We start from the raw sequence: 24,627 nt of genomic DNA on the forward strand, positions 1-24,627 counted from the left end.
TTCCATTCACTTGACAGTTGCTCTTCAATAAAACTTTCTATACATAGTGTTATAAAAAAAATACTATTTTGTACCACCTCAAAATTCTCAATTATTTTTCTGTATTTTCCTGAGGTTACACGCACGATCCGAGGGAATTTACGCTCATACATGTCTATAAAATTAGTATATTTTACTTGGGAATGTATTATGTTACGCGGGAATAGTACAGCTTTCCAAACATACTTTGCTGTAACATGTGGCCACGATTTTTCAGCTTAAAATCTTAGACATCTTTCATCTTAGTCCAATGAATCTTTCTTTTATTCAAACATATTTGATCATTTTCCGTGTATGGCGGTGTGATATTTAGAAAGTGGGGTTCCGGCTTTATTTTGTTCCAAGCATAGACAAAACGTGCAATTTGGCAATTTTGCCAGTTTTTTTAGTTATCTGTGGTATCTCGGGGAACATCAGTAGTGGTGGTGGGGAACATTTTGTAACTAAAAACTCAAAAGTCAAATCGGGGACAAAATTGCAGTTACAGGAGAAAATTAAATAAATATCAAAAGATACGCGGCCAACAAAATGTTGCAGAAGTATCCTCTAAGCGTATAGAATTCCTACCCTCAGTTGCCTGTAGGGCGTTACCGTTGGTGTTTACTTCACAGAATCTAAATTCTGTATACACACTACCACCTTGCATTGATACTGATTTTGAAAAAATTAAGCTAAAATTGAATGTATGATGCTATTTTTGTACTAGCTTATAAATATGAGATACAATAAACAAGAATTAGCTGCACTAGCATCTCAAACGTCGCAGAACTTCGATCGGGAAGGGGTGTTGGTGCTCAAAGAAAGACAGGATGGCTTCTTCAGAAGATCTGAAGGTGAGTTCACAATTGTTATAGTCTTTAATAAATTATTTACATTTACAAGATACAGGCAACTGATACTGCAATGTTCTTACCAACATGAATAATCGTTAATATATGTAATACTAGATTTCTTAATGTACAAGTTCACTGTAAAGAAATACATGCCCTTTATGTTAATGTCTTATTAAAGTCATCTTGAAGTATGTCCTTGACATTTGAGCCATTGTAGGAGGTAATCACAGGATCTACTTAGCTAATTATAAAAAAAACTTGAACTTCAAAATATCATAATAATGATGTGTGCTACATACCATTGACAATATACAACTTAATTAGTATAGTTCTACTTATATTTGAAGCCATGTCTAAATTCTAAAAATAAAGTTAGTTGTGCATATATTCTAGTGTATGGCACAAGATTATAGTTCGGCCATTCAGAGAATGCGTTCCTGACACGTCGCGATTGAACTGACGACGTAATAACATTCATTGATTATTGATATAATAATGTTGTTTTAATGCTCCTCAATTGTTAAAACGGTAAACAACCAGCAAAAATATTTTTATCGTAACTGCAACGCCATTGCAAAGTTACGTCGTCAGTTCAATCGCGACGTGTCAGGAACGCATTCTCTGAATGGCCGAACTATAGTTTATTATTGTGTGTCTATTACTTTTGCAAGGCTATTGTAGTAAGGCCTTTGTGTCAGTAAGTAATTATCCATACATTCCATGCATAATGCAAGGTACTTATCTACCTGGCTAATATTATCTGATGTTTACTACTATGGATAAAAGCTGTAAATAAAACCTAAAAAAGGCTATAAAAATATATTTTAATTTGAGATCATCATACACATGCTGAGCGCAAGTCATAAGCTTGCAGCATCAAGTGCAAGTGGCAGAAGCCCTTATTACTGCTAGGTAGACACATTACATGATATACAATGCAGTTTTGAAAGCATTTCACACTTACCCCAAAAGGGCAAGGGGATGATGATTACTTATTTTTACTTGTGTAGCTGCATTTGTCCTCTACCATGTTTCTCTATCTGACGTCATCTCAAAGCTCAATGTGTTGTTATGTTGTTATGTTACAGCCTTTTTATCGTCCCACTGCTGGGCACAGGCCTCTTCTCACACGGAGAAGGATTGAGCATTAATCACCACGCTTGCTCAATGTGTAGTATTATGTAAATATTCCTCTGTTCATGGCAAGTTCGGCTGGTGAAACAAGAACAAATCCATTAAATATAAACAAAGAAGGCATAAGAGAACAGATGAAACAATTTTTAAAGTTTAAGAAAACCCACAAAACGATTTCGGCCCCACCCGGGAATCGAACCCGAGACCTCGAGCACAGCAGCCGCGCTTGCGACCACTAAACTAACGAGGCAGTCCATTATTATTATTTTACTATATAATTTGTAAAAGTAAAATTTCAAAAAATCTGCAAATTAAAGAACACATTATAAAGAGGATGTATCGTATGTGGTTAGAACAAACTCATGTTCATCATGTTTTATTAAGGCCCTGTAAAGTAAATAATTAGCATACGTTTATTTCTATTGCTTAAACAAACGTGCCGCACAAACAAACATTCCCCTCACACACACTTGCACGCAAAGTATGCAGAATTTGTTTGTTTAGCTGGTTTAGCTCTTGAGTAAATCAGGGCAAGGTGATATTGTCATAAACCTTACATAATGCATATTTTTTTACGATAGTTTGATTCTTATTTTTTTTATTCTGAAACAAGCATAGGCTAAGTGTTTTCTCAAAGCTTCAGTTTTTGTCATGGAATTATAGTGACCATTTGCCCAAGAGGCTTAATATTGTCTCCTAGCATCTCTCCTAGCACAGTAATTTCTTACACAAACACTTTGGCCCAGGCTCTAAGTCTGAGAATAATCTGAGAAGCGAGAACTCTTTCGTAGTTCTGCAGAAAACAGTGAGGCAGAAGTTATTAAGTTTTGTTATCTTCATGGCGTCATTCACTCTCCGTATTATGTGAATTATTGTTAAAATATAAAACCAAACAATTTTGGCAGCCACAGTATGCGTCGTTCTAAACTGTATTACAATACGAGTATCACGTTGTGTGGTCATACATATTAATTTCGCATTACAAGCACAATAGTTGGCGTCATCGACAATTTTATGCCCATGTTTAGAAAAAAATGTTGTTCTCATTTTGTTTCTTTTTAAGAAAAATCTGAAACATTTGTTGCACGAGTAGACTACACAGACTATCTTCTTCCCAATGCTCGTTTTTAGCAGATGCTCATGTACCTAACTCGAAATTCATCTCGAAATTCTCGAAATCAGCGAGCTCGTTATGTTTATCTCGTTTTTATTACTTTCCCAATTTATTAGGAAGCAGAGATTTTCCTGTCTATCCCTTTCCAAAAAGAAAAGGAATACAATTTTTTTTTTTCAAAATTCTACATCCCATTTATCCCCACTATATCGCATTTCGCGGAAAACAACTAATTACGTGTGATAAGTGGGAGAATAGCTTCCTGTTTTCATGCGTCATAATAATCAGCTAACGCTGAGCAAACGTTAAACAAAACACGTGAATCGATCTGCCCTTATCTAAAAGAAGCAATTAAGAGTATGTCTAATGTTTATCCGTATTCGTACAAATGATGACTTACATATTATGAATCGTAGGCGTCACAAAGATTAATTATGTCTTGAGTCGCGATTGTTTTAACAGGATTGTAGGCGCTGTATCTCAGGATGTGAAGGAACTATTTTAATGTTTCTTAATCTAATAAGAATATCCGTTTTTCATTGGTTTACCGTCATCCGACGTCACGTAGGTACTAGGTTATAAATCTCGGTTTTATCTCGTACAATATACCTAATTAAGATTTTTTGACGATTGATGTCTCTAGCATCCAAAATCTTTAAATATCTAAACAAACATATTGCAAACAGATGTGAAGCATATTTGGCCTTGATTTAAGAAGTAATTGTAACCCTTTTTGTTTCGTCAGATTATACAAAGGCTAGCTGTTTCTCGCAGTTTCACCCGCGTCCCGGAGGAACTTTTTCCAGTAGGTACTCGGATAAAATATAAAATTCCGTGTCTATTTTCACCCGGGTAGTTTACAGTGTTTTTTTTAATCTGTTCAGTAGTTTTAGAGCCCGGGTACAAACAAACAAAGGATAGGTTTTGTCATAAAAAGGACTGTTACTCTTGCTAAGTCCTCTCCTAGTGTTTCCCACAAGAAGATACAAAACCTCATTGCGTGAATTGCATCAATAGCAATGAGGTGAAATGCGGAAAATTTTTGGTGTACACGCGAATAGATAACCGAATAAATAATTTGGTGTACAAACATTTAATGAGTCACCCGAACTAGCTTCTTAATAGAATTTTCTATTGTTCCAGGTTGTTCCGTACGATGGTTTCGTCTGAGAGGCAATCTCCTGTTCTACCTGAAGGGACCAGAGCCATGGTACGAGCCCATGGGTGTCATAGTACTAGGTCATCATCAGATCAAAGTGCAATCTCAAGACGAAAATGGACATTGGCCTTTTCAAATAAGTGAGTAGCCCTGGAACACAGAGCTCCGGGTTGAACACTAGGTTTTAGAGACAGCAGTACTCACTGACAAAACTCAATCATTCACTTATGCGCAAAAGTGTTGACTGCATGGCTCCGATGGTTCATAATAAAATACCAAAACAGTGGAAAGAATTACCCCCATTTGAATTTAAAAAGAACAGACAAAACTTCTATTGAAAAAAACCTACTACAATATATGCGAATTCCTTAAATTCCTCATTATTGCTTTCCATAGAAACAATCTAATGTTTTTTGCAAACAAGAGAATTATTATCTCCATCATTCATTCTTCTCTATAGGAAGCTACTTTTAGAAAGGGCAACTAGAGTCAAAGTTATTTATATTTTTGAAGTTCATAAGTGCTAGTAAATCAATAGTGAAATAAAATGATATTACTTTGATTTTATTTGTTGGCGACATAAAACTGTTAGGTTGGTATGTAAAACAAGTTGTTACTTTATTCCAGTTTGGGAGAACGGCGTGTGTTACAAAATGGCGACGTTCCACGAGTCGGAGCGCACACTGTGGCTGAAGGCCATCGAGCTGGCGCCATACGACAACATCCAGGCTCAAGCCGACGCGCTGAGGGAAAGACTGAACAAAATCAGGCCCAACTTAGATATAGCTACTTATAGACTGCAGAAAGGAATTGTGACTGGTAAGATTTTTTTAAACTAGCGATTCATATTGGCATCATCATCATCGTCTGCCGAACCTTTTCCCATCTATGTTGGGGTCAGCTTCCAGTCTAACCGAATTCAGCTGAGTACAAATGTTTTACAAGCGACTGCCTGTCTGACCTCTTCGACTCAGTTACCTATATTCTCATTAATCACTACTTATTGGTGAAAACCACATGAAAATCCGTCCGGTAATTCTAGTTTCACCAGAGACTGACGCATTAAAGGACTTGTTTTATAATATGTTGTGATTACGTTATGTACGTCATCATCATCATCATCATCATCATCATCAGCCTATCGCAGTCCACTGCTGGTTATGTACGTGGGGGAATAAAATAGACACGTGCATACATAAAGCAGGAAGTACTCAACGAAGCTATTCTTACATAATACTGGAGTAATAAAAACAGTTGTGAACATCCTAGTAATATACGGTTACATAAGTATCTCTATAAGCAGTTTATGTGTGAATGTGACGTCATTGATAAAGTGACTATATCTACTAACTATATCACCGAAAACAGCAAATATTGTGCTCGCGCAAAAAGGTTGCTGTTTCGCGGACATTTACAAGACTCGCAATGTGTTATTGTATGTTAAAGCGATTCGAAAAGAGCGAGAAGAAACATCTCATCATAAATATAAAATAGCTTAGCACAAAAACCAGTCTCTTGAAAATTAAAATACCCACGTATGGTCCCAAAATGATTATTCCTCTTTTTCTTATATTCCCATCCACCCGTTATATGTATTATAGTTCGGCCATTCAGAGAATGCGTTCCTGACACGTCGCGATTGAACTGACGACGTAACTTTGCAATGGCGTTGCAGTTACGATAAAAATATTTTTGCTGGTTGTTTACCGTTTTAACAATTGAGGAGCATTAAAACAACATTATTATATCAATAATCAATGAATGTAGTTACGTCGTCAGTTCAATCGCGACGTGTCAGGAACGCATTCTCTGAATGGCCGAACTATAACATTAGATAGCTGTATCCCATGGAGTACAAAATGACTAGCGGAGGTGCCATAACGCAAAAATCATTGAGAGATGTCTCAAAGAACCCGAACGCCTCGTTACTTTACTTATAACATATCGTTTTAGCCATGGCCACCGTACGAATTTGACCTAGGAGAAGGCGCCAGATCTGCCTGCATTATGGCATCTCCGCTCATTTTTTCTTACTCCGTGCTGTTTCCCAATAAAGTCATTATAAATCAATTAAATAAAACTGCTTTTACGGATTTTATCGTGGTTATATTAATATTATTGAATCCTGACATTTCGGATCCTTTATTACAGCATCCATGGTAACAGACAGACTCGGTGGGTTGTCGGGGATTAATATGTCCGTATGTGTTCGCGTAAGTGTCAAAAATGTCCATGAAACAATATTTTCGTCAGATATGAATGAAGTGCCGCTATGCGAGCTAGCGTTGTCGTGCGACAATCTTCTGTGCGACACGCTCGGCAGGCCGCCCTCGCCGGTCGTCGTCATCTACGTCAAATACGACAAAGGGCTCTGCGTTAGATATGGTGCTACTGAAATCGTTGAGGTAAACTATTTAATCTTGTTTATATCATCATCATTAGCCTATTATATCCGTTTTCATTTTCAATATTTAAACGAAAAACAAACACGGATGGATCGGTTATAGTTATCCGCAATAATTGCAGGCCCCACTCAGGTTTTTCCGTTCCCTACGATCTGTAGCAGTAAACTTAATATTAACATTAAAATAATGTGTTTCCAGACATGCAGTAACCCGTGTTTCTCGAAGACCATTCTGTTCCGCGCTAGTGACGGGCTCACGGGGTCGGCGTTGGTTCGCATTGTGGTGTATGACGTCAAAGAGCGCGTGTCTGAAACCGCAGTTCCTATGGGATATACCTCCATGCTGCTTAGTACAATACAGGTCACTATTAACAACTATAACAATTTTGTCTTAAATGTTGAGTCCTACATTACTGTTGGAGGCTTTGACAGAACTGAATCAAACTTCATTGTTCATCTTCTCATCATCTTCTGAGCCTTTTCCCAAAATATAGCTGTGGATAGCTGCTGAGTACCAGTGTTTTAAAAGGAGCTACTGTCTATCTGACCTCAACCCAGTACTCCTTGGTAAGACTGGTTGTCAGACAAACTGGCTTCTTTAATAAGGAGACCTGCCCAGTGTTTTTGAAACATTGGGACGAAATTTTTACTTTGTTTAAATGTATTTAAACAAAGTAAAAATTTACTTAAGTGATAACAATTAAAAATGCTTTTAATATGAATGATGCAAGTTTAAATCTATAAAAACTAAAGTACATTTTAATCAACAGGAAGCCCAAAGAATGCGCGTAGCACTTATAACACGGGACCAGAAAACAGTCGGCTTCGTCACAATAAATGGATGGAGTCTAGAACCTTCTTACATCGGCACGAGCCCTAGTCACACAAACGATAGAAACAGCATAGATATACCTCAAAAAGTGCTGTGTCACCGGCGATCACAGTCTTTACCACCAAGATTAGGCCTGAAGTTAAAGTTCCCGTCGTATGGCAGTTTGTTAAAGCAGAATTTTGTGAATAGCCATCAAGTCACGTATAGATTCCATTCAGGGTTGGGCGGCGATATCACGGTGCACGAAATTATGGCTGAACCCAAATTGTGTTTCACGATGCCGATACAACTGTTGTAAGTATCAGATTATTTGTTGTCTGTTTGAGCCTCCGGTTCTAGTCTCCTTATTCAATCTGTTCCTTTAAATGTCCTCAAAACCGTTCACCGACATTATTTATGTTATTGTGTCTTACTTATCTTGTTTTTCAAACAAATCTTTATAATGTCAGTTTCAGTGAAGATAACAAAAATTATCGATTTTAAAAATAACAGCTCACCGTTTTGGCCAGACTAAAAACGAACCATATTTTTTTATGATAGCAAAGCCAGTATGTACCTCTATAATATTCAAGCAATAACTTAATCTTTATATTTCCAGAGACATCTACATTCAGCGAGAAAAAGAGCTTTTAGAAGAACTGCTGTCTGTAGGCGAGATCTGTGGCCAATGGCAATCAAGACAACTGGACCTGGTCAGCACTCACGTATCGTTACTGAAGCACTACTGTCACTCGCGAAGATGTATGCTTAATATGGAGAGTCAGCATTTTAAAGCCAGCAGTAGAAAAGGTAAGATTTTTCAGTGCTAATATATAAAAAATACCGGCCGAATTGAGGATCTCCTCCTTTTTGGGAAGTCGGTTAAAGAGGAAGGATTGGATTGACAAAATGACCAGCGGAGACGTGATAATGCAAAATCTAAACGTTACTAGCTCCGCCCTTACATGCCTATTATGGAACCCGTCCACTATTATCCAAATAAAATCACCAATCTTTGACAGGTTGGTTTTGATTTGACGATGGCATCTCCGCTATCTTTCCTTCTTGCGTGGTTTGTTTGAATCGTATAGTAACCATTTTATTCTCCATGTTATTTACAGACATAGTAACATCGGTGAAGGTAATAGAAGCATGTAAAACAAATATAATGAAAGTATGATTAACTGGTTACAGATGACCCGAGCTTAGAATTCGCTCCGATAAACCTGCATTTACAACGCATGTGGGTGCATAATGACACACTCAATAAGACCGGCTTCCATGACATCGTGACGGCCGGCGCTTTTGCCGCGCACACGCATAAGGCTGAACGAACGGGGGGATTGATAAGGTAAAGTCTACACCAACTGCTGTTCCCAATAGTCTATTTTTATATTATTTTATTTGAAAGGAATAACAAACAGCAGTATATTACACAGTAGGCATACAATATAGAGCTTATAATAATCTATCTACCTATTGCTTGGCTTACTAGGGTTAGAATTTTGATATTAGCGCAAAATTGTATTAATTAACAAACTCAAAATTATGAAAAGTTTTTTTCGCTGTTGGGATGCTAAACTCTCCCCGAATAACATAGGTAGGCTATATTTTATCCAGGTACAGGAAATAGCTTCTTCAGCACACCGCCACCGGTGAAACTTTGGTAAACAACTAGTTCGTAATTCGGGTAGTATATAATTATATAACGGCCAGTTTCTTCATCAAAAGTTAAAGTTAAAGTAATGTTTAAAGTAAAAGTAACGGTCAAGTACGTTTTTTCAAGGCTAAAGTGACAGCAAAACTGATAGAAAAATTGAATTTGACCGTTACTTTTACTTAAGACATTACTTTGACTTTTACTTTGGCTTTAACTTTTGATGAAAAAACTGGCTGTAAATATTGTAGATTTGTTCCCTAAAACGTAGATAAAACGGAATATGCCAAATCGAATTTCATAGTTAATCAGTAGACAGTGTATGACCAAGCGTTCATAACACGATGCGACCACCAAACGGCTCTGTATTATGATCAATTCTAGGCACGTTAAACATTGAATTACTAGCGCCAATGTTACTTTATGAATGACGCAAGTTGCCAACAATTATTGTGATCCATTTGCGTCTCTACTTTGTATCCATTTTAATCCACACTACGAAATTGGTAGATAAGTGGCAATATTTATTTATTGAATAACATCGGTGTTGATAGCATTAGCACTGCAACTCAACTGGGTTGTGGTAAAGAATGGTGTTTAAATATTTAATTTGTAGTAAAGTAAGAAGCAGTATTATTGAAGAGTTTATCAACAAGTATACGAAAAATAATGAAAATTATCATCAAAACGATTTTCCTGGGGAGGTTGCGCCACTTCTTCCCATTCAAAAACACATAGTAAGTGGTGAAGGGTGGGCGTTTTGGGGGCTGTCGTTTGAAAATGTTTGACGTTCAAAAAATGCTGTTTTGCAGCCAAGTTTGAATAAATGATTTTGAATTTGAGTTTGAACAATATTGTGCAACCGTGTTCATATACTCTGACCACGTTCATCAGGCCGTGTCCATATGATTTGTCAAACAGATTGATTTATAGATATAGGCCTAGTTTCCCTAGTTACCGATAAAGCGCTAGTTAGTAATCTGATAGTTAATGCTCTCCGCCAGACTAAAGTATGCTTATGTCTGCCGATGGCTATCCGAGACCTTTGAAACCAAAAGTTATAGTTTATCTGTCAGGAAAGTTCCAGAGACTATAAATAACAGTGAAACTGGTCATTACTTTCACTATACCAAAGGTCCGTTTTAAATGCCAGAGGCCGACTGCAACTGCTGACCGCATTTACCGCGGCGCATCAAACACAGCCTAAAGGTTCCCCCCCCCCCCAATTTCCAGGTTAGTTCAACAAGTAAAAGACATAAACAGTACGAAAGCTGAGCTCAGTTCCATCACCAATAAGATACAGGCGGAGTATGACAACTTGGTAGCTGTCAGGAGGTTACGCGAAGGCGTCTCTGAAGATATGGAGAAAATTATATTGCTGATGCAGGCGAACCAGCATTCTGAAATCGGTGCTGTTCTTGAAGGTAAAATAACAATATTAGCAAGCATTTTTATAATTAAGAACACTCTCGACTGATATACCTTAAAAAAAAATATCAAAATCGGATCATCCGTTTGGGTGTAACGATGCCACAGAAAGACTACGATAACACATATTCATTTACACAGACACGTCAAACTTATAACACCTCGTCGTTTTTGAGTCGGCGGTTAAAGATTTATATTTTTGCGGTTCATTCCTTCTAAAAGGTCAACGGTAGTCTATCCTATTATAGGATCGTCTTCCATCGTCATCTCCCGATCCTTTTCCCAACTATGTTAGGGTCGGCCTATCTGGCCTAAGGTGTATGCTGGTTATCAGACTTACTGGCTTCTGTTTACCATAAGGACTGCTAAAAGTCTTTTATTATCCTTTATTTTTGGAAGGTATCACTTATAAAATAGTTGTAATTGAAAGAAGGATGTTCTTGTGAAGATATATTATATTGTCCATTGAGTGACATAAGTCTGACAAGTCAAGATAATAATGTCGGGACACATATCAAAATATTTGAAATAATAAAAAATAAATACTGTAACAGTCAGTAAGATTACATGTTAGAACTCTTTCAACACCTCCGACTCTACCTCCGACTCTACCTCCTGCTCTACCTCCGACTCTACCTCCGACTCTACCTCCGACTCTACCTCCGACTCTAACTCCGACTACCTCCGACTCTACCTCCGACTCTACCTCCTGTTGTAAAATTACATATTAAAACTCTTTCCACTGCATCTGTATGCAACTTATTTCCAGAAGCTTTTCGATAAACTTTTTATCCTGTAGTTTCATTAAAATCGATACCTTGCTTGCCATGTTATTTAAAAACATGATATCTCAAACTACTTTATTTTTACTTTTTACGTATATTTCAGGAATTAAAAGTAAAGTGAAGAGTTTACTTGCGCAATGGGAACCAGCTGTAGTTGAAGAATCATTATCGTTCATCGGTTGGCCAAAAAATAACCGGAGCGACGAAACTGATCATCAGGTATGTCTTATATATTACTTACCTATACACCATTTGAGTACGCACTTAACTAAATATAAACAATCTTGATAGGATTTTGGTTTAAAATTGACATGTGGGTAAAATGTATGTAAATACAGAATAGGTTATTTGTTTAATATGTATTTGTGTAAAACATGATATTATGATTGTTTAGCGAATAAAGATTTTTATTTCATTTCGTTTACTCAAATAAAAACCTCTGACAGACGCGTGCGTGCTGGGCTTCGGTTGGGTCCATCGAATAAGGGGCCTAAATACTGAATAACATAGCTTAATTTTATATAAGTACTACTAGCCGTTTTCCCACGGTTTCACCCGCGTCCCATGGGAACTACTGCCTATACCAAAATAAATTATAACCTGTCTTACTCGCAGATAATGTAGCTTTCTAAAGATGAAATTTTTAAAATAGGTCCAGTAGTTTTTGGGTTTATCCGTTACAAACAATATTTTGTTGTCTTTAGTATATATAATATAAAGGAAAATATTTTTAACCTCCAGTGTTTATGGAACTGTCTTTTAAAAAGCTTTTTTGTTTAACTTTAAGATCCTTTTAAAATAGATCGTAGTTTTATTCTACTGATACTCTAAGGAATAGTTTCGGACATGTAACTAAGAATATAAAAAACAAGGAGGATAATGATGATAGTGATTTTACATTCCATATAGCATTGAATGAGCCATTACTATGTTACCTCTCTAAAATACAAATTCTATCGGAAAATCTATTCTAAAAAGTCTTTATATACTTACTTAATAATATTCTAGCTAAACATTTCAAACTACAATTTCTAATAAACAAAAACATCTTTGCAGACCATGGCAACAATAATGAGGTTAACAGAACAACTGAGCATGTTCGACACGAATTCCGATTACGACACTTTCGATGCTTCATCCAGTTCGAGTTCCAAAGAAACTTCTCCCACTGGCGACACCCCTACCCTTTCTTCGAGCGTACCGAACATCTCTGACTACCCAAAAAAGAAACTACTTGAAACAGAACTACAATTCCATAACGATTACTTCAAGAATGATATTGAGGAGAGAGACCGGGGAGGGTTAAATCATTCCTTTAGGTCTGTAAGATTGTCGAAGCCAAAAATGGAGGGCCAAAGTCTGTCTTTTGATTACACGAAGAGACACGGCAGTTTGAGACATGATTTCAAAAGCTCGGCGTCCTTGGAGCAAGTGTCGTATCGATGCTTGATTGATGGCTTGAGAAATGATAAGAGAAAGGTGAGTTATATCATGTTATATTGGCGTTTAAGACTTTGCTGTGCTATCGTTTCTATTCTTATTCTATTCTTATTCTATTCTTAGGTAATATGACACTTATAGAACTCATTTGCATTAGAAGCTCGCCACAAGTTTTTCTCGTTGTTGATTCTGTTCCATTTGTTATATTAATTACGTTATGTTTGTTACGTAAGAATATTATTTTTCTGTGCTTAATTATATTTCTTTGTCGTAGAATCAATTTTAGCTCAGATTATTGCCAAAGCAATTGTACTAATGCAATGAATATTTTTTAAGAATTCATGTTATTGTAAATAGTTCCTGATTTTGATCTATTATTTACAGATATTATTATAGTAATGCAATACTGCGATTCGTTATATTATGCCACTGCCACTTCATAGTACTGCAATTTTTTCTCTGCATATTATTGTAGACATTGTCTTCTTTTGTGCAAATGCTAAGAAATTTATAAAAATAATTATGCTATTGGCTGCATTACGTGTCTTGCGAGCATCTTATTTACATGATGAAATTGTTTTGCTGTGGTTATTGTATATTCCCGAATTATGATTGCGCGATCCGCGAAGTGCGAATTTTTGTGCTCTTTAGTTTTTTTTATTTGCAAACGTAATGTTATATTCGAGTACGTAATAAGAAAATAAAGAGAATACTTTGACATTTAGCAAATTCTGCTGCGCTGCATGTCGCGAGTTCGATGCTACAATGAATTGTCCCGGGTCGTAGCGTTGCATGTATGTGTGTAAAATCCTAGTACAGGGCATTTTTGGTACTTACAAGTTGTGATGACTTTCCAGTCTAACTGACTGCAGCTGAAAATCAGTATTTAACACGCAATTTTAATTTAGCGTCTCGATTACTTCGTCCCCAAGTTACGAGGTTTGACTGCCTCGTTGGTCTAGGTCGCATGCGACTACTGTGTATGAGATCTCGGGATCGATTCCCGGGTCGTCGGGCTTAAATCGCTTCGTGCGTTGTAGAAACTTTCACAAAGCAGCCAGTAGTCTGGAAGTTGGTGATTGACTCACCCGTGCATCGGAGAGCACGTAAATGTCGGTCCTGCGCCTGATCTCTTACCGGTCGTGTCGGATTACCGTCCCATCGGGTTATGCGAGTGAAGGAATAGGGAGTGCACCTGTGTCTGCGCAAATGCTCGTGCACTATAATATATATGTCCTGCGCAGCTGGCTGATCCAATATGAGAACAGCCGCCGTGACCGAAATCGGCCTGGGACGCCATTATTATTATTACTACGTTACAATCATTTAGAATTTTAGACTAATGTAATGAGGCTCCTTTCGTATACCTACTTGCTTTTATATTTTGCGAATTTATCATGATTATTGACTCGTATTTGCTTTGTTAGACGCATAAATATCATCCCTAATGCAAAGTTGAAACAACCAGATGGATTTGTTTGCTTGTGCGAATTGTCCTGTTTGAATGAATACAGTAGTTTGAAGTTTGATCACTACACTTCATATTTATCATCATTATCATATCAGTTAATTGCCGTCCACTACTGAACATTGGCCTGCGCCGAGGAATGCTGTTTTTAAATCTTTGTGCTGGTTTTAAATACGAGACTATATGTTGCCCACGCTTAACTTATTAGATAGCCGTAAGAGTTGATATATATCATACACTGCTTGCTGAGTACAATTGCGCTTATATAATTCATTCTGATGACTCGTGAATTCTTCATCTGTTTTCTTAGTTCCAATGGACTTTGCGAATGTAGTTGGCACCCATTTGAGGTTTATATATTGCATCAGCGATTTCGATTCCAAGTGCTGTTTTTTCAAAAGCCATATTTGACATCTATGCTCTATATTATGATGTTTTGTACAATGGGGTACAAAAACGAATAACAGATACATCTTGCTACTCATATAAGACATATTGTAATATGGGATGCCTGTGATTTTCTATTTTGATAGGAAGTGCTTAAGAGCACGGCAGATGACGTATTGTATGCATATTACGCAAACTAGTACACTTACTTTATACAAAACTAGCTTTTGCCCGCGGTCTCCCCCGCGTCCCGGATGGTGACAAAACCTATCCTATGTCCTTCTCCCGGTTCTAAGCTACCTCCCCTAACATTTTCAGTTTAAACGGTTCAGCCATTTTTGAGTTATAAATTGTGTAACTAACACGGCTTTCTTTTATACATATAGATAGATGTATTTTCTTTTAAAGACCTCTGAACAATTTGATAAAGAATGTGTTTACTAAATATTTTTCTTATTAAATATTGTTTTTAGACATCAGAATCGAGACGCGAGTCGGGCATGCTCCCGGCGGTCGGCCAACTAGACCAAGCCACGAGAGAGAATAACCTAGCATTCCTGAGAAACGTCGGTATTGTCGTCGAAGAATCGCTCACTTGTCTCGTTGAAGATTTGAACAAGATTGCCACGACTAACGGTAATTGTTTCAACATTATATTAATAACTAGCTGCCGCCAACGGATGGTTTTGTATTTTAAAATTTTTCCTTCTAAAATGTACTAAATTCTGATTCTTACACGTAAACCTATAAATATCAGAAATAATGCCATCATTGTTATTTTATCAGCCAAGAACTTATCTAAACTAAATCTGTAGGCTTTGTTTGGTCTATTTAGTAGATGGTATATGTGAAGTTGTCACGTAATCGGTCGAGCGATCCTTCATTTATCACAATTTTTATAACAAAATGGTCGATATATGTAGCGAAGCAGGCCATATCATCATCATTAAATTAAGGCTGGAAACAGTGCTCGACCGACGGTCGGCGACGTAGCTATATCTGTGCAAGGCTATGAATGCGAACATAGCTACGCTGACGGTACGCGCGTGATTTGGTATGTGATTCGGTCAGGACCTACTGTCAGCACCGACCGTCGGCCGAGCACTGTTTCCAGCCTAAGAGCCCAGCTCTTGTCGGTGCAGCTCCATATAGTGTTAATTTATATTTTTTTATCTTCCAGCGTCATCAGAGGAAGATCTAGAAAGGGTTAAAGGTCTGATGGACGGTGTAAGGGCGAGTGCAGACGACGCGGCGCGGTGGATGCGGATATCTCACGCGGCTTTGCGGCTTAGATGCGAGTCGCCGCAGTGGGCTCGTGAGCACGCTGCCTTACAGACCAGACGGGATACCTGTTTCTCTCAAGCGGTATGTTGATTAGGAATAATTGATTAAAAGGGTCCGTTCAAACAGACCGGATCGGAGAGCATCGGCGCGCATTTTTCTTTTCACACAGACCGGAGCCGATCGGCTGCGTGAGCATTAAAGAGCATGCAATCGGAGCCAAACTTCAAGAAAAAGTACGCGGTCGGAGCCGGTCGGCTCCTCTTATTATTTCACACCGAGCGCCTTTGAGCATTTTTAATGACAAAAGCAGCGCACACCCAAAAAGAAACCTTGCTACAAATACTAAGTAACGTGTTATGAATTTGCTTTTCTCTCCGAGGCGGTCTGTCTGAACGGATCCTAAATCGCTTTTAAACTACATATATTAAAAAAATAACACATTTACTGGTTTTTGCTTATATAAGAAACTGTGGCATTCAGCTAAGAAATAGAAAAATATTTTTTTTACATAAAGTTACTGTGGAGTATATAATAGTCAAAGCAATATATTAAAACCAAAAAAGGACTTTAATATATTGCTTTGACTCCAAATCTGAATATAAATAAAAAATGCCGTTCTGCTAAGGCCCCAGTTCACAGACAACACAAACGTCCATGTTTCTTAAAACAACTGTTTATCATGAATTTTCACGTTCAATTTTAAAAGTAAACAGTTCACAGTTGTTTTAAGAAAACCGTCGTTCGTGTTGTCTGTAAACTGAGCCTAAGCGCGCATCTACGCGGTGCAAGTAGCTTGCGCATGTTGAAGCACATGCGAAGTTTACATGCGTTTCAAAAACGTGCGGGTCCAGTGACTCGCGCATGTTCCAAAGCAAGGTACCCACCCGCGTGCTCTTGTCACTGTTGTTAACTTGCTCCGGCTACATGCACCGTGTAGACTCACCCTCAGCCTAAGCCTTAGCCTAAGTATACTCTAATAACAGTTACATGTTCCTATTCCAGCTATCAACAGTAACAGCAGGCCTACTATGCTGGCTGTGTTCGATGCCGGGTGACGTTGTAGCAAAACTCCTCAGTTCGGGCCTAGGTCCTCTCTGCGGTTTCGAAGGCCTGCTCAGTCTATATTCTACTGAGAAGGCCATGTGGGGCGATATGGTGGTAGCAGTTGAAGATCTACAAACTGTCGTGTTCACCCTCACTAAAGTTGGACATAGGTAAGGATTCCTCTGCTTCCTTCTGCCCTGAGTGCCTAGTGCGAGTTTTGCAAGTTAACTTTATCGATGCGAAAATTGTCATACCACTTAATTACGAGCACTTATCTTAGAATTGTTTATTTCGTAAAGACTGTCATGGGTACCTGGTCTAATTACACTCGCTTTTACGAATATAAGCGGCAAAATTAATGAAGATGTAACCTATATCATGTGGAGTAGCATGCGATTCTTTATTTCAATAGAGTTATATTTATGTACGTATCGAGGGCGTTTGCTTACAAAACTCGTAATGAGCACTATGTCCCCAATTTTTTTTGGGGTCTGCGTAATAAGTTTTCCGCTTCCACTCTTCCCTGTCACTCGTCATACTGACTCATTCCTTTCCTATTCACGTCATCTTTCAGACAATCCATCCATCTTTTCTTAAGTCTCCCTCTTCTTCTCCATCCATCCACATTCATACTTATCCTCATATTAACTACTCTTACCCTATCATTCACTCTCTTTACATAGGTAAGTATTGAATATGAAAAAATTTACTCCGTTTGAGTAGTCTTAACTAAAGGTAAACAATCTTGATAGGACTTTCTACACAAATACATATTAAGTAATGTAAACAAATATTAAACAAATAAACTACTGCTTTAAGTAATGATTCAATTGATTAACACTTTTTTATTACATAGATATTTAGCCCCACATCACTTTTGAATCGAGTTTTAAAATAATAAGTACATATCAAGATTGTCTATGTTTAGTTAAGTGTCTACTCAAATGGAGAATAGCTGTTTCCCATGGTTTCATCCTCGTCTCGTATAAACTGCTTTCCATAACCGTTACATAGGAGTAACATTGGATAAAACATAGCCTGTATTACTCGAGGGTGTCCCAATCGTGAAAGATTTTTTCTTATCGGTTCACTGGTTTCCGGAGCCTTAAGGGTACAAATAAATAAATAAAAAACAAGAAAGAAAGAAAGAATTTGGTTGATTACGACATTCACATGAAGGTCGTATCTAAAAAATGATAGTCTATTCAAGGGCGAAACTGGATGCAAAGGACCAAGGCCCAAAGTATAGTTTGGTGATTTAGCAATATTGCAGAGCTATTTATTAGGAAGAAATCATTTGCTTCATGCAGATTGTAATTTTACACTAAAATAGTATATATGAACTATTGTATTTTATAATACAAGCTGTTGATTTGTATCCTGGTCAAACAGGAGGTTGACTTAAAATACGAAAATAATCAATTGAAAGTACGATATACGGGAAATAGCTGATATGTGCTGCTTTTTTTTTGTTCTTGTAATTCAATAGTATTTCAGGGGTAACCCAATTTTATGAATGACCGTTGCGAATGCTTTGTGTTTGCGTTTGTGTGAGAGCGCAGCGCGGTTGTAAGGCTAGTAACACAAGCGCCGAGTTTAAATACCTCCATGGAATACCTACTTGCATTTGACACCGATGTAAATCAACACTTTGTATAACATATTATTTATATATTTTCAGCAATACAGCAGTGCCACATGTGTCGGGAACAAGAGGTGCTCTTACCGTCTTCATTCCTATATCTGATTCACTTTACACCAAATTCACCTCTAAAGAGGTAAGTTTATCAATAAAACCATTATTACAAGGAGTTACACCGTAAAAGCAACGATTATTTACTTAACTATTTCAGTTGTCAAATCGCCGATTTGCCAAATGGGCGGCAAGCCTACTGGTTGGCTATGGTTTGATTATCGTTGAGTAGTGCAACCTACTCTTAAATAATCATAATTATGTTACACTAGCCGTTTTCCCTCGGTTGCATCAGCATCCCGTGGGAACTGCTGCCCATACCAGGATAAAGTATAGCCTATGGTACTCGCAGATAAAGTAGCTTCCTAATGGTGAAAGAATTCAAAAAACCGGTCCAGTATTTTTTGAGTTTATCCATTACAAACAAACAAGCAAAGTTTTCCTCTTTGTAATATTAGTATAGATATGTCATCTTTTGTGTAGCTAATATGGTATTGTTGTTACGGTTGTCATAAACTGTAAGTATCATTCGAATATAAGCTGCGGCGTTGTCTGCTTTTGGCAGCTATGTCACAGAACTGCGGTAAAATATGTTTTGTATGTTCTGTAAAAAAATAACATTAAAAAGAAAAATACATACTTAGTCAAATGATAAAAAAGTTGAGTTCTGAGGTTCTCATAACATTAAGCAACACAGAAAGCCTATTTAAAACCTTATAATATAACCACAAAAATACTTATATCAACTTGAAACATTTTCCAGCATCTATCATTCACAATAACGGCCGTATTCTTCAATATCGGTGTTAACGAAAAGGCGACGTTGGCCGAAGCTTTGGGTGAAACTACTCCACAGTATCACTCTAACAGCGATAATCTGGATCGACTGAACAAGTACTATCATAAGTACAGCAAAATATTCCCCACTGATCACATGGCGGCCAGCAGAGGTTAGTCCTGACTTGTTGCTAAGGCTGCCCGCCCGTGTCCGATAATCGGTGACCGATTTTTTGTAGTAGAAAACTAGAACACGCTGATAGTAGAAGTGCAACGCAAACGTCCTAGAAAAAGTCGGTCAGAAAAGCCTTGAAAGAACGTCCTACAAAAAAGTCGGCCTGATGAACCGGATCTAAAAAATGATCGGGCCTAAAAAAATGTCAGACGTGGACGGGTAGCCTAAAATAGTATTATATGTGGTTTTACCTGCGTGTCAAGAGATGTACTTCCAACGCGCAGATAATAAATGTCCTTTTTCCTAGATAATAAATACTTCGCCTGTACTTGTACAAAACTTCCTCAAAATAACACGGTGACGAAAGCGTACGGCGTCAGACAGATTAACTTTCTACTCTTCCTTTTTACTCAATTTTTAAATATCAACTTGCAAGTGCGAACGCAGCTTCGTCTCTCTTCAGTTGCAGAAAGATCTACTAAGTTAAAACTTCATTAAATCTATTTCTGACATTTTCGTTGTCAACAAAATAAAAAGTGTCATCAAAAGATTTAATTAAGCTTTAACTGTAATAGATCTTTCTGCAACTGACGGTATATTTCCGGCTTTTACGCCAAAAGTACTGTTATCTTAACCAATGTCAGTGAAATTAGGTACACATGTCACAAAGCATACAGATTTTACTCAGTTCTTCCTTATATTTCAGCATCATCAAGAACTAAACCACTGGAAGAAGTTATGGAGACTTTGAGGATATGCGTGCACAAGAAAGTTCCCAAGAACGTTGAAGTACTACATCTAGCATCTTTAGCAACCAGACTTATGAATGGTAAGAATATAAGTGCATTTACCTACATGTAATACTCCCTGCTCCCCACAGTGTAACCTGATTCCTGAGGGAATTACTTTGTGAACGAAGACTTATATGTGTATTCTAATGTATAAGCTGTATTACTGTAAAGTTCCATGAAGTTTTTGAGTAAATCAATAAAATCATCATCTCCCGAGCTTTTTCCCAACTACGTCGGGGTCGGCTTCCAGTCTAACCGGACGCGGCTGAGTACCAGTGCTTTACAAGGAGCTACTTGTTACCTGACCACCTCAACCCTGTTACCGGGGCTGAGTAAATCATCAACAAACATCCAAAAACTACTTACTATCTTTGTAATAGTGCAGGTCTATAATAATTTTTGCTATCCAAATCATGTATAGTTAATCCTTTCAATAAATTGTGACTCACAAATATTTAATTGGAAATAGTGAAATACATATCATCCAAGTTTTACGTCTAAAAAGAAATATACAACTAATACTCCCATTTTTCAATTTCAGGTATAAGATTCACATCATGTAAAAGTGCAAAGGATAGGACAGGAATGTCGGTGACGCTAGAACAATGTTCCATACTCGCTTCTGAGTACCATTTAGCTGAACACGAGATGAAGAAAGCTCTGAGCATTATGAGAAGGTAAAACATTCTTTATAAATTTATATTTGCTGGGGATTTTGTTCCACCACTTCTTCTACCCAGCAAAAACACATAGGAAGTGGTGAAGGGCGGGCGTTTTGGGGGCTGTCTTTTGTAAAATTGACCTTCAAAAAGTGCTGATTTTCAGCCTACTTTGAATAAATGAATAAACTTTTTTATTTTTACTAACTACGGCATTTTCGCGCTGTCGCTCGTTTTCTGAGTGATCCACTTCACCTAGTCGGATAATTATAGTTTATAAAGTTCCTTCAGGATTGCATCTATTTTTCGCTAACTTTCATCAGAATTGGGAATATACAGTTCAGTTCCACAGCAAAATTGCAATAGATTTTCGAGTTATAGCTCGACGCTCTTGCCAATCTTTTTGTCGACACAGATCGTTGAGTATAACGGTGTGTGGTTTATTAGGCTAGAACTATACTACCATAGAATATCATAATTATGCAGCAAATGCAGACATTGTATAGTTACGTGTTCCTTGTGAGAATGAACACACTATGTGCTTTGTATATGCACGCCATCATGCATGAACGGCTAGACCGATTAAGCTGAAAATTATAAGGGACGTAGCTCAAACCCTACTACGGCTACGGGAAGCAGATATCTAACAAATATAATCTAACAAAATATCTCATGTATTCCAATATTATTTTCAGTGACGGCTGTCGTAGAGAGAACACGCAGAAAAACATAGGCATCAGAAAATATGCTTTCACAAAGAAACAAGTGATGGCGCTTCCACTAGACTACAGACCTCCGGCAGGTACTTACGGCTCCACTCAAACGTAAAGGTATCTTAACGACTAAGGGCCCTTCCCAATTATCTATCTCTCTTGTTTACCTTACTAGAGCTAGGACATTGTATGGGGCTAATGTCAAAGTCTATCTCCGATAAGCAAATTAAAAGTGAGATGGAATATTGGGGACCGCCATAAACTTACCATGGTCGTGACAATCTAATGTTCCTCATATCATTTGGTTTTGTTTTTGTTGTAAAAGGCCTGATTTTCCAGTTGTTGAACTATTTGTCAGTCGAGGAAATATGATAATGTTTACCTAAAGTAAAAGTCTACTAAAATGGGCTTTGCAATCTGAATTTTCAATGAGTAGATAAATCTTTATAAATCCCAGTAATAAAATGGATGAAAAGTTTGGAAAATATGTTTGCACTGTCATGATAATTCTACAAATAAAAGCGGTTTAAAAACTGGAAAATTGGTCCTAGATCAATTGCATAGTATCGTCTATCTAGATTAGGAAACAAAATCAATCTCGGCTAAAGTCATTCAAAATCAAACCAGTTTGCGATAACTTAGGATCAAAAACAACGTCTGAGGTGATGACGCAGTGATATTAAAATATAATAAACAAACCAGTAGTTTTTACTATTGTATTTAGCCAGTATAACAAGCAGGTTGTAATAGAGTTGTAATCTAAAACACAAAATATTTATCTAGGAACATTGAAATAGTTAAGAGTCGTATATATTTAACTATGGATGAACCAATTCAAGCGTGGTATTATTATTTATTAGTAGCTATGCTGCGATTAACCGAATATATTAAAGATCGTAGCACACATGTCAACTTGTCCCGATTAGGGTTCGTTGCAGTAAAGAGTTCCATACAAATGATACTGAACGGCTCATGAAGGAAGGAAAGATAGTGGAGATGCCAAAAGGTAGGTAGGTCAGGTTGCTAGAACTAACGAGACGTTCGGATTCCTTGTCAAATCAAAACCAATTTATCAAAGACCAGCTTCCGCCAGCGGCTTCGCCCGCGTGTTGTGTTGATAAAAAGTAGCCTATGTGTTAATCCAGGGTATCACCTATCTACACAACAAATTTCAATCAAATCGGTCCAGCCGTTTTTGCGTGATTGAATAACAAACATACATCCATACATTCTCACAAACTTTCACATTTATAATATAAGGCGATTATCACACTGCCCCGCATGATGCAGCGTAGTGCGTGGATGCGTTTTTTTCCGTTGTATGGAAATATCTCCGTTTGTATGGAAAACACGCATAGTCCAACACACTGAAAATGCATCCACGCGCGTTCATGCGGATCACGCACATACATGCGGAGAAACACGCACCCCCGCGCGTAGGTGCGGCGCGAGACGCAAGGTATGGCACACTGAATCCCGCAATGCCGCGCGTGATTTTGAATGGGCGTGACGTGTATATTTGAAAATGGAACTCGCTGTGCGTGAATTTACAAAACGCACCTACGCGCGTGAGTGCGTGAAAAACCCGCACGATGATGCAGATCTGCACTCCCGCAGGAATGCGCGTAGGTGCGTCGACACGCAAGATGCAGCGTGATGCGGGGCAGTGTGAAGATCACCTAAGTAGGATATAAGTAGGATATGTCTTGATTAATTGGTGATTTTACTTTGAAAATAATGGTTGGGTTCCATAGAAGGCATGTAAAGGCGGAGCTAATAACGTTCCTCACTCGAACACCCGCATTTTGGTGCGTTACTTTCTTATGAGATTTTGCGTTATGACATCTCCGCCAGTCATTTTGTTCTCCGTGGGACGGCTCGAGTTGACACGCTTAAAATCCATGTCGCAGTTGATGTGTTACGACCCTTGTTAAGATAGAATAGACGTCTTCTAGGCGAATATTAGATATGTATGGTTATTTTGCCACGATATATAAAAACCGACTATTCTATAACCGATTCCACTTTAAATCCTAGTCAACATCGATTTATTATCGAAATTGCAAATTTATGGATTGATTGTTCATATTTATTTTTACTTTATTTTTGCGGGAGCTTTAACAAAAGTACTTAAAGACGTGATGATCTTGTTCCCAGAACCAGACATTTTTTTTATATACTACAAATATTATAGACTGTCGCTAGTATACTTGGGTTATAATATAATATTACATATTTTTGAGAGTATTTAGTTTACTTATTAAGTTTACTTCGATCGCTAGTTTTTTTTAGTATTAAAGACTTTATATTGAAAGGATAAACCGCTGCGGACTTTGTAAATCTTGTATATTCTTAGTAGGGTCACACTCCTTAGTACATTATGATAATATACAGTATATCCTTTATACATTTTTTGGCTATAGTACGTTTAGTTTTTTTATTTTATTTAACGATTTTTGACACAAAGATAAAGTAGGTTCAGTACCTAAAATACGTCATCTGTGAATATCTGCAAATAACTTAATTTAGAAAAAGAAGTTTATCTGTAATTTTGTCATTATAAAGTTTTGACATCGAACTGTACTTATTGTACTGAACTTTATGATAGTTGTTTATAACGACGATATAGACCAAAATCTTCCAACGTAGTTGCCAACAAAATGTATTACTTAAATAGTTGATTTATAAACTATTTTTCATTGTTATACAATAATGAGAATTGTGAAACCTGTATATTTATTGTTTGGGAGTTTTTTAAAGTCAAAGATGGATTGGTGTTATGCCGATACATCAAGTTTAAAGAGTAAAATTAATGTCAACATTTGGGGACAG

At 37.4% G+C, this 24,627-nt stretch overlaps 1 protein-coding gene across 1 annotated transcript; it reads left to right on the forward strand.

The window, feature by feature from the left end:
* The first annotated feature begins 462 nt into the window (after positions 1-462).
* LOC124645419 (inositol polyphosphate-4-phosphatase type I A) lies at positions 463-22,896 on the forward strand. Its single transcript, XM_047185224.1, has 19 exons — positions 463-872; positions 4,264-4,419; positions 4,907-5,098; positions 6,533-6,684; positions 6,883-7,044; positions 7,454-7,809; positions 8,114-8,304; positions 8,689-8,845; positions 10,385-10,575; positions 11,468-11,583; positions 12,421-12,843; positions 15,133-15,295; positions 15,840-16,024; positions 16,946-17,157; positions 18,669-18,765; positions 19,444-19,630; positions 20,339-20,461; positions 20,965-21,100; positions 21,778-22,896. Exons 1-19 carry the CDS (start codon positions 755-757, stop codon positions 21,908-21,910), a joined length of 3,450 nt encoding a protein of 1,149 aa, XP_047041180.1. The 5' UTR covers positions 463-754; the 3' UTR covers positions 21,911-22,896.
* The last annotated feature ends 1,731 nt before the right edge of the window (positions 22,897-24,627 follow it).

Source organism: Helicoverpa zea, chromosome 31, assembly GCF_022581195.2.
Source record: "Helicoverpa zea isolate HzStark_Cry1AcR chromosome 31, ilHelZeax1.1, whole genome shotgun sequence".
NCBI classification, from domain to species: domain Eukaryota; kingdom Metazoa; phylum Arthropoda; class Insecta; order Lepidoptera; family Noctuidae; genus Helicoverpa; species Helicoverpa zea.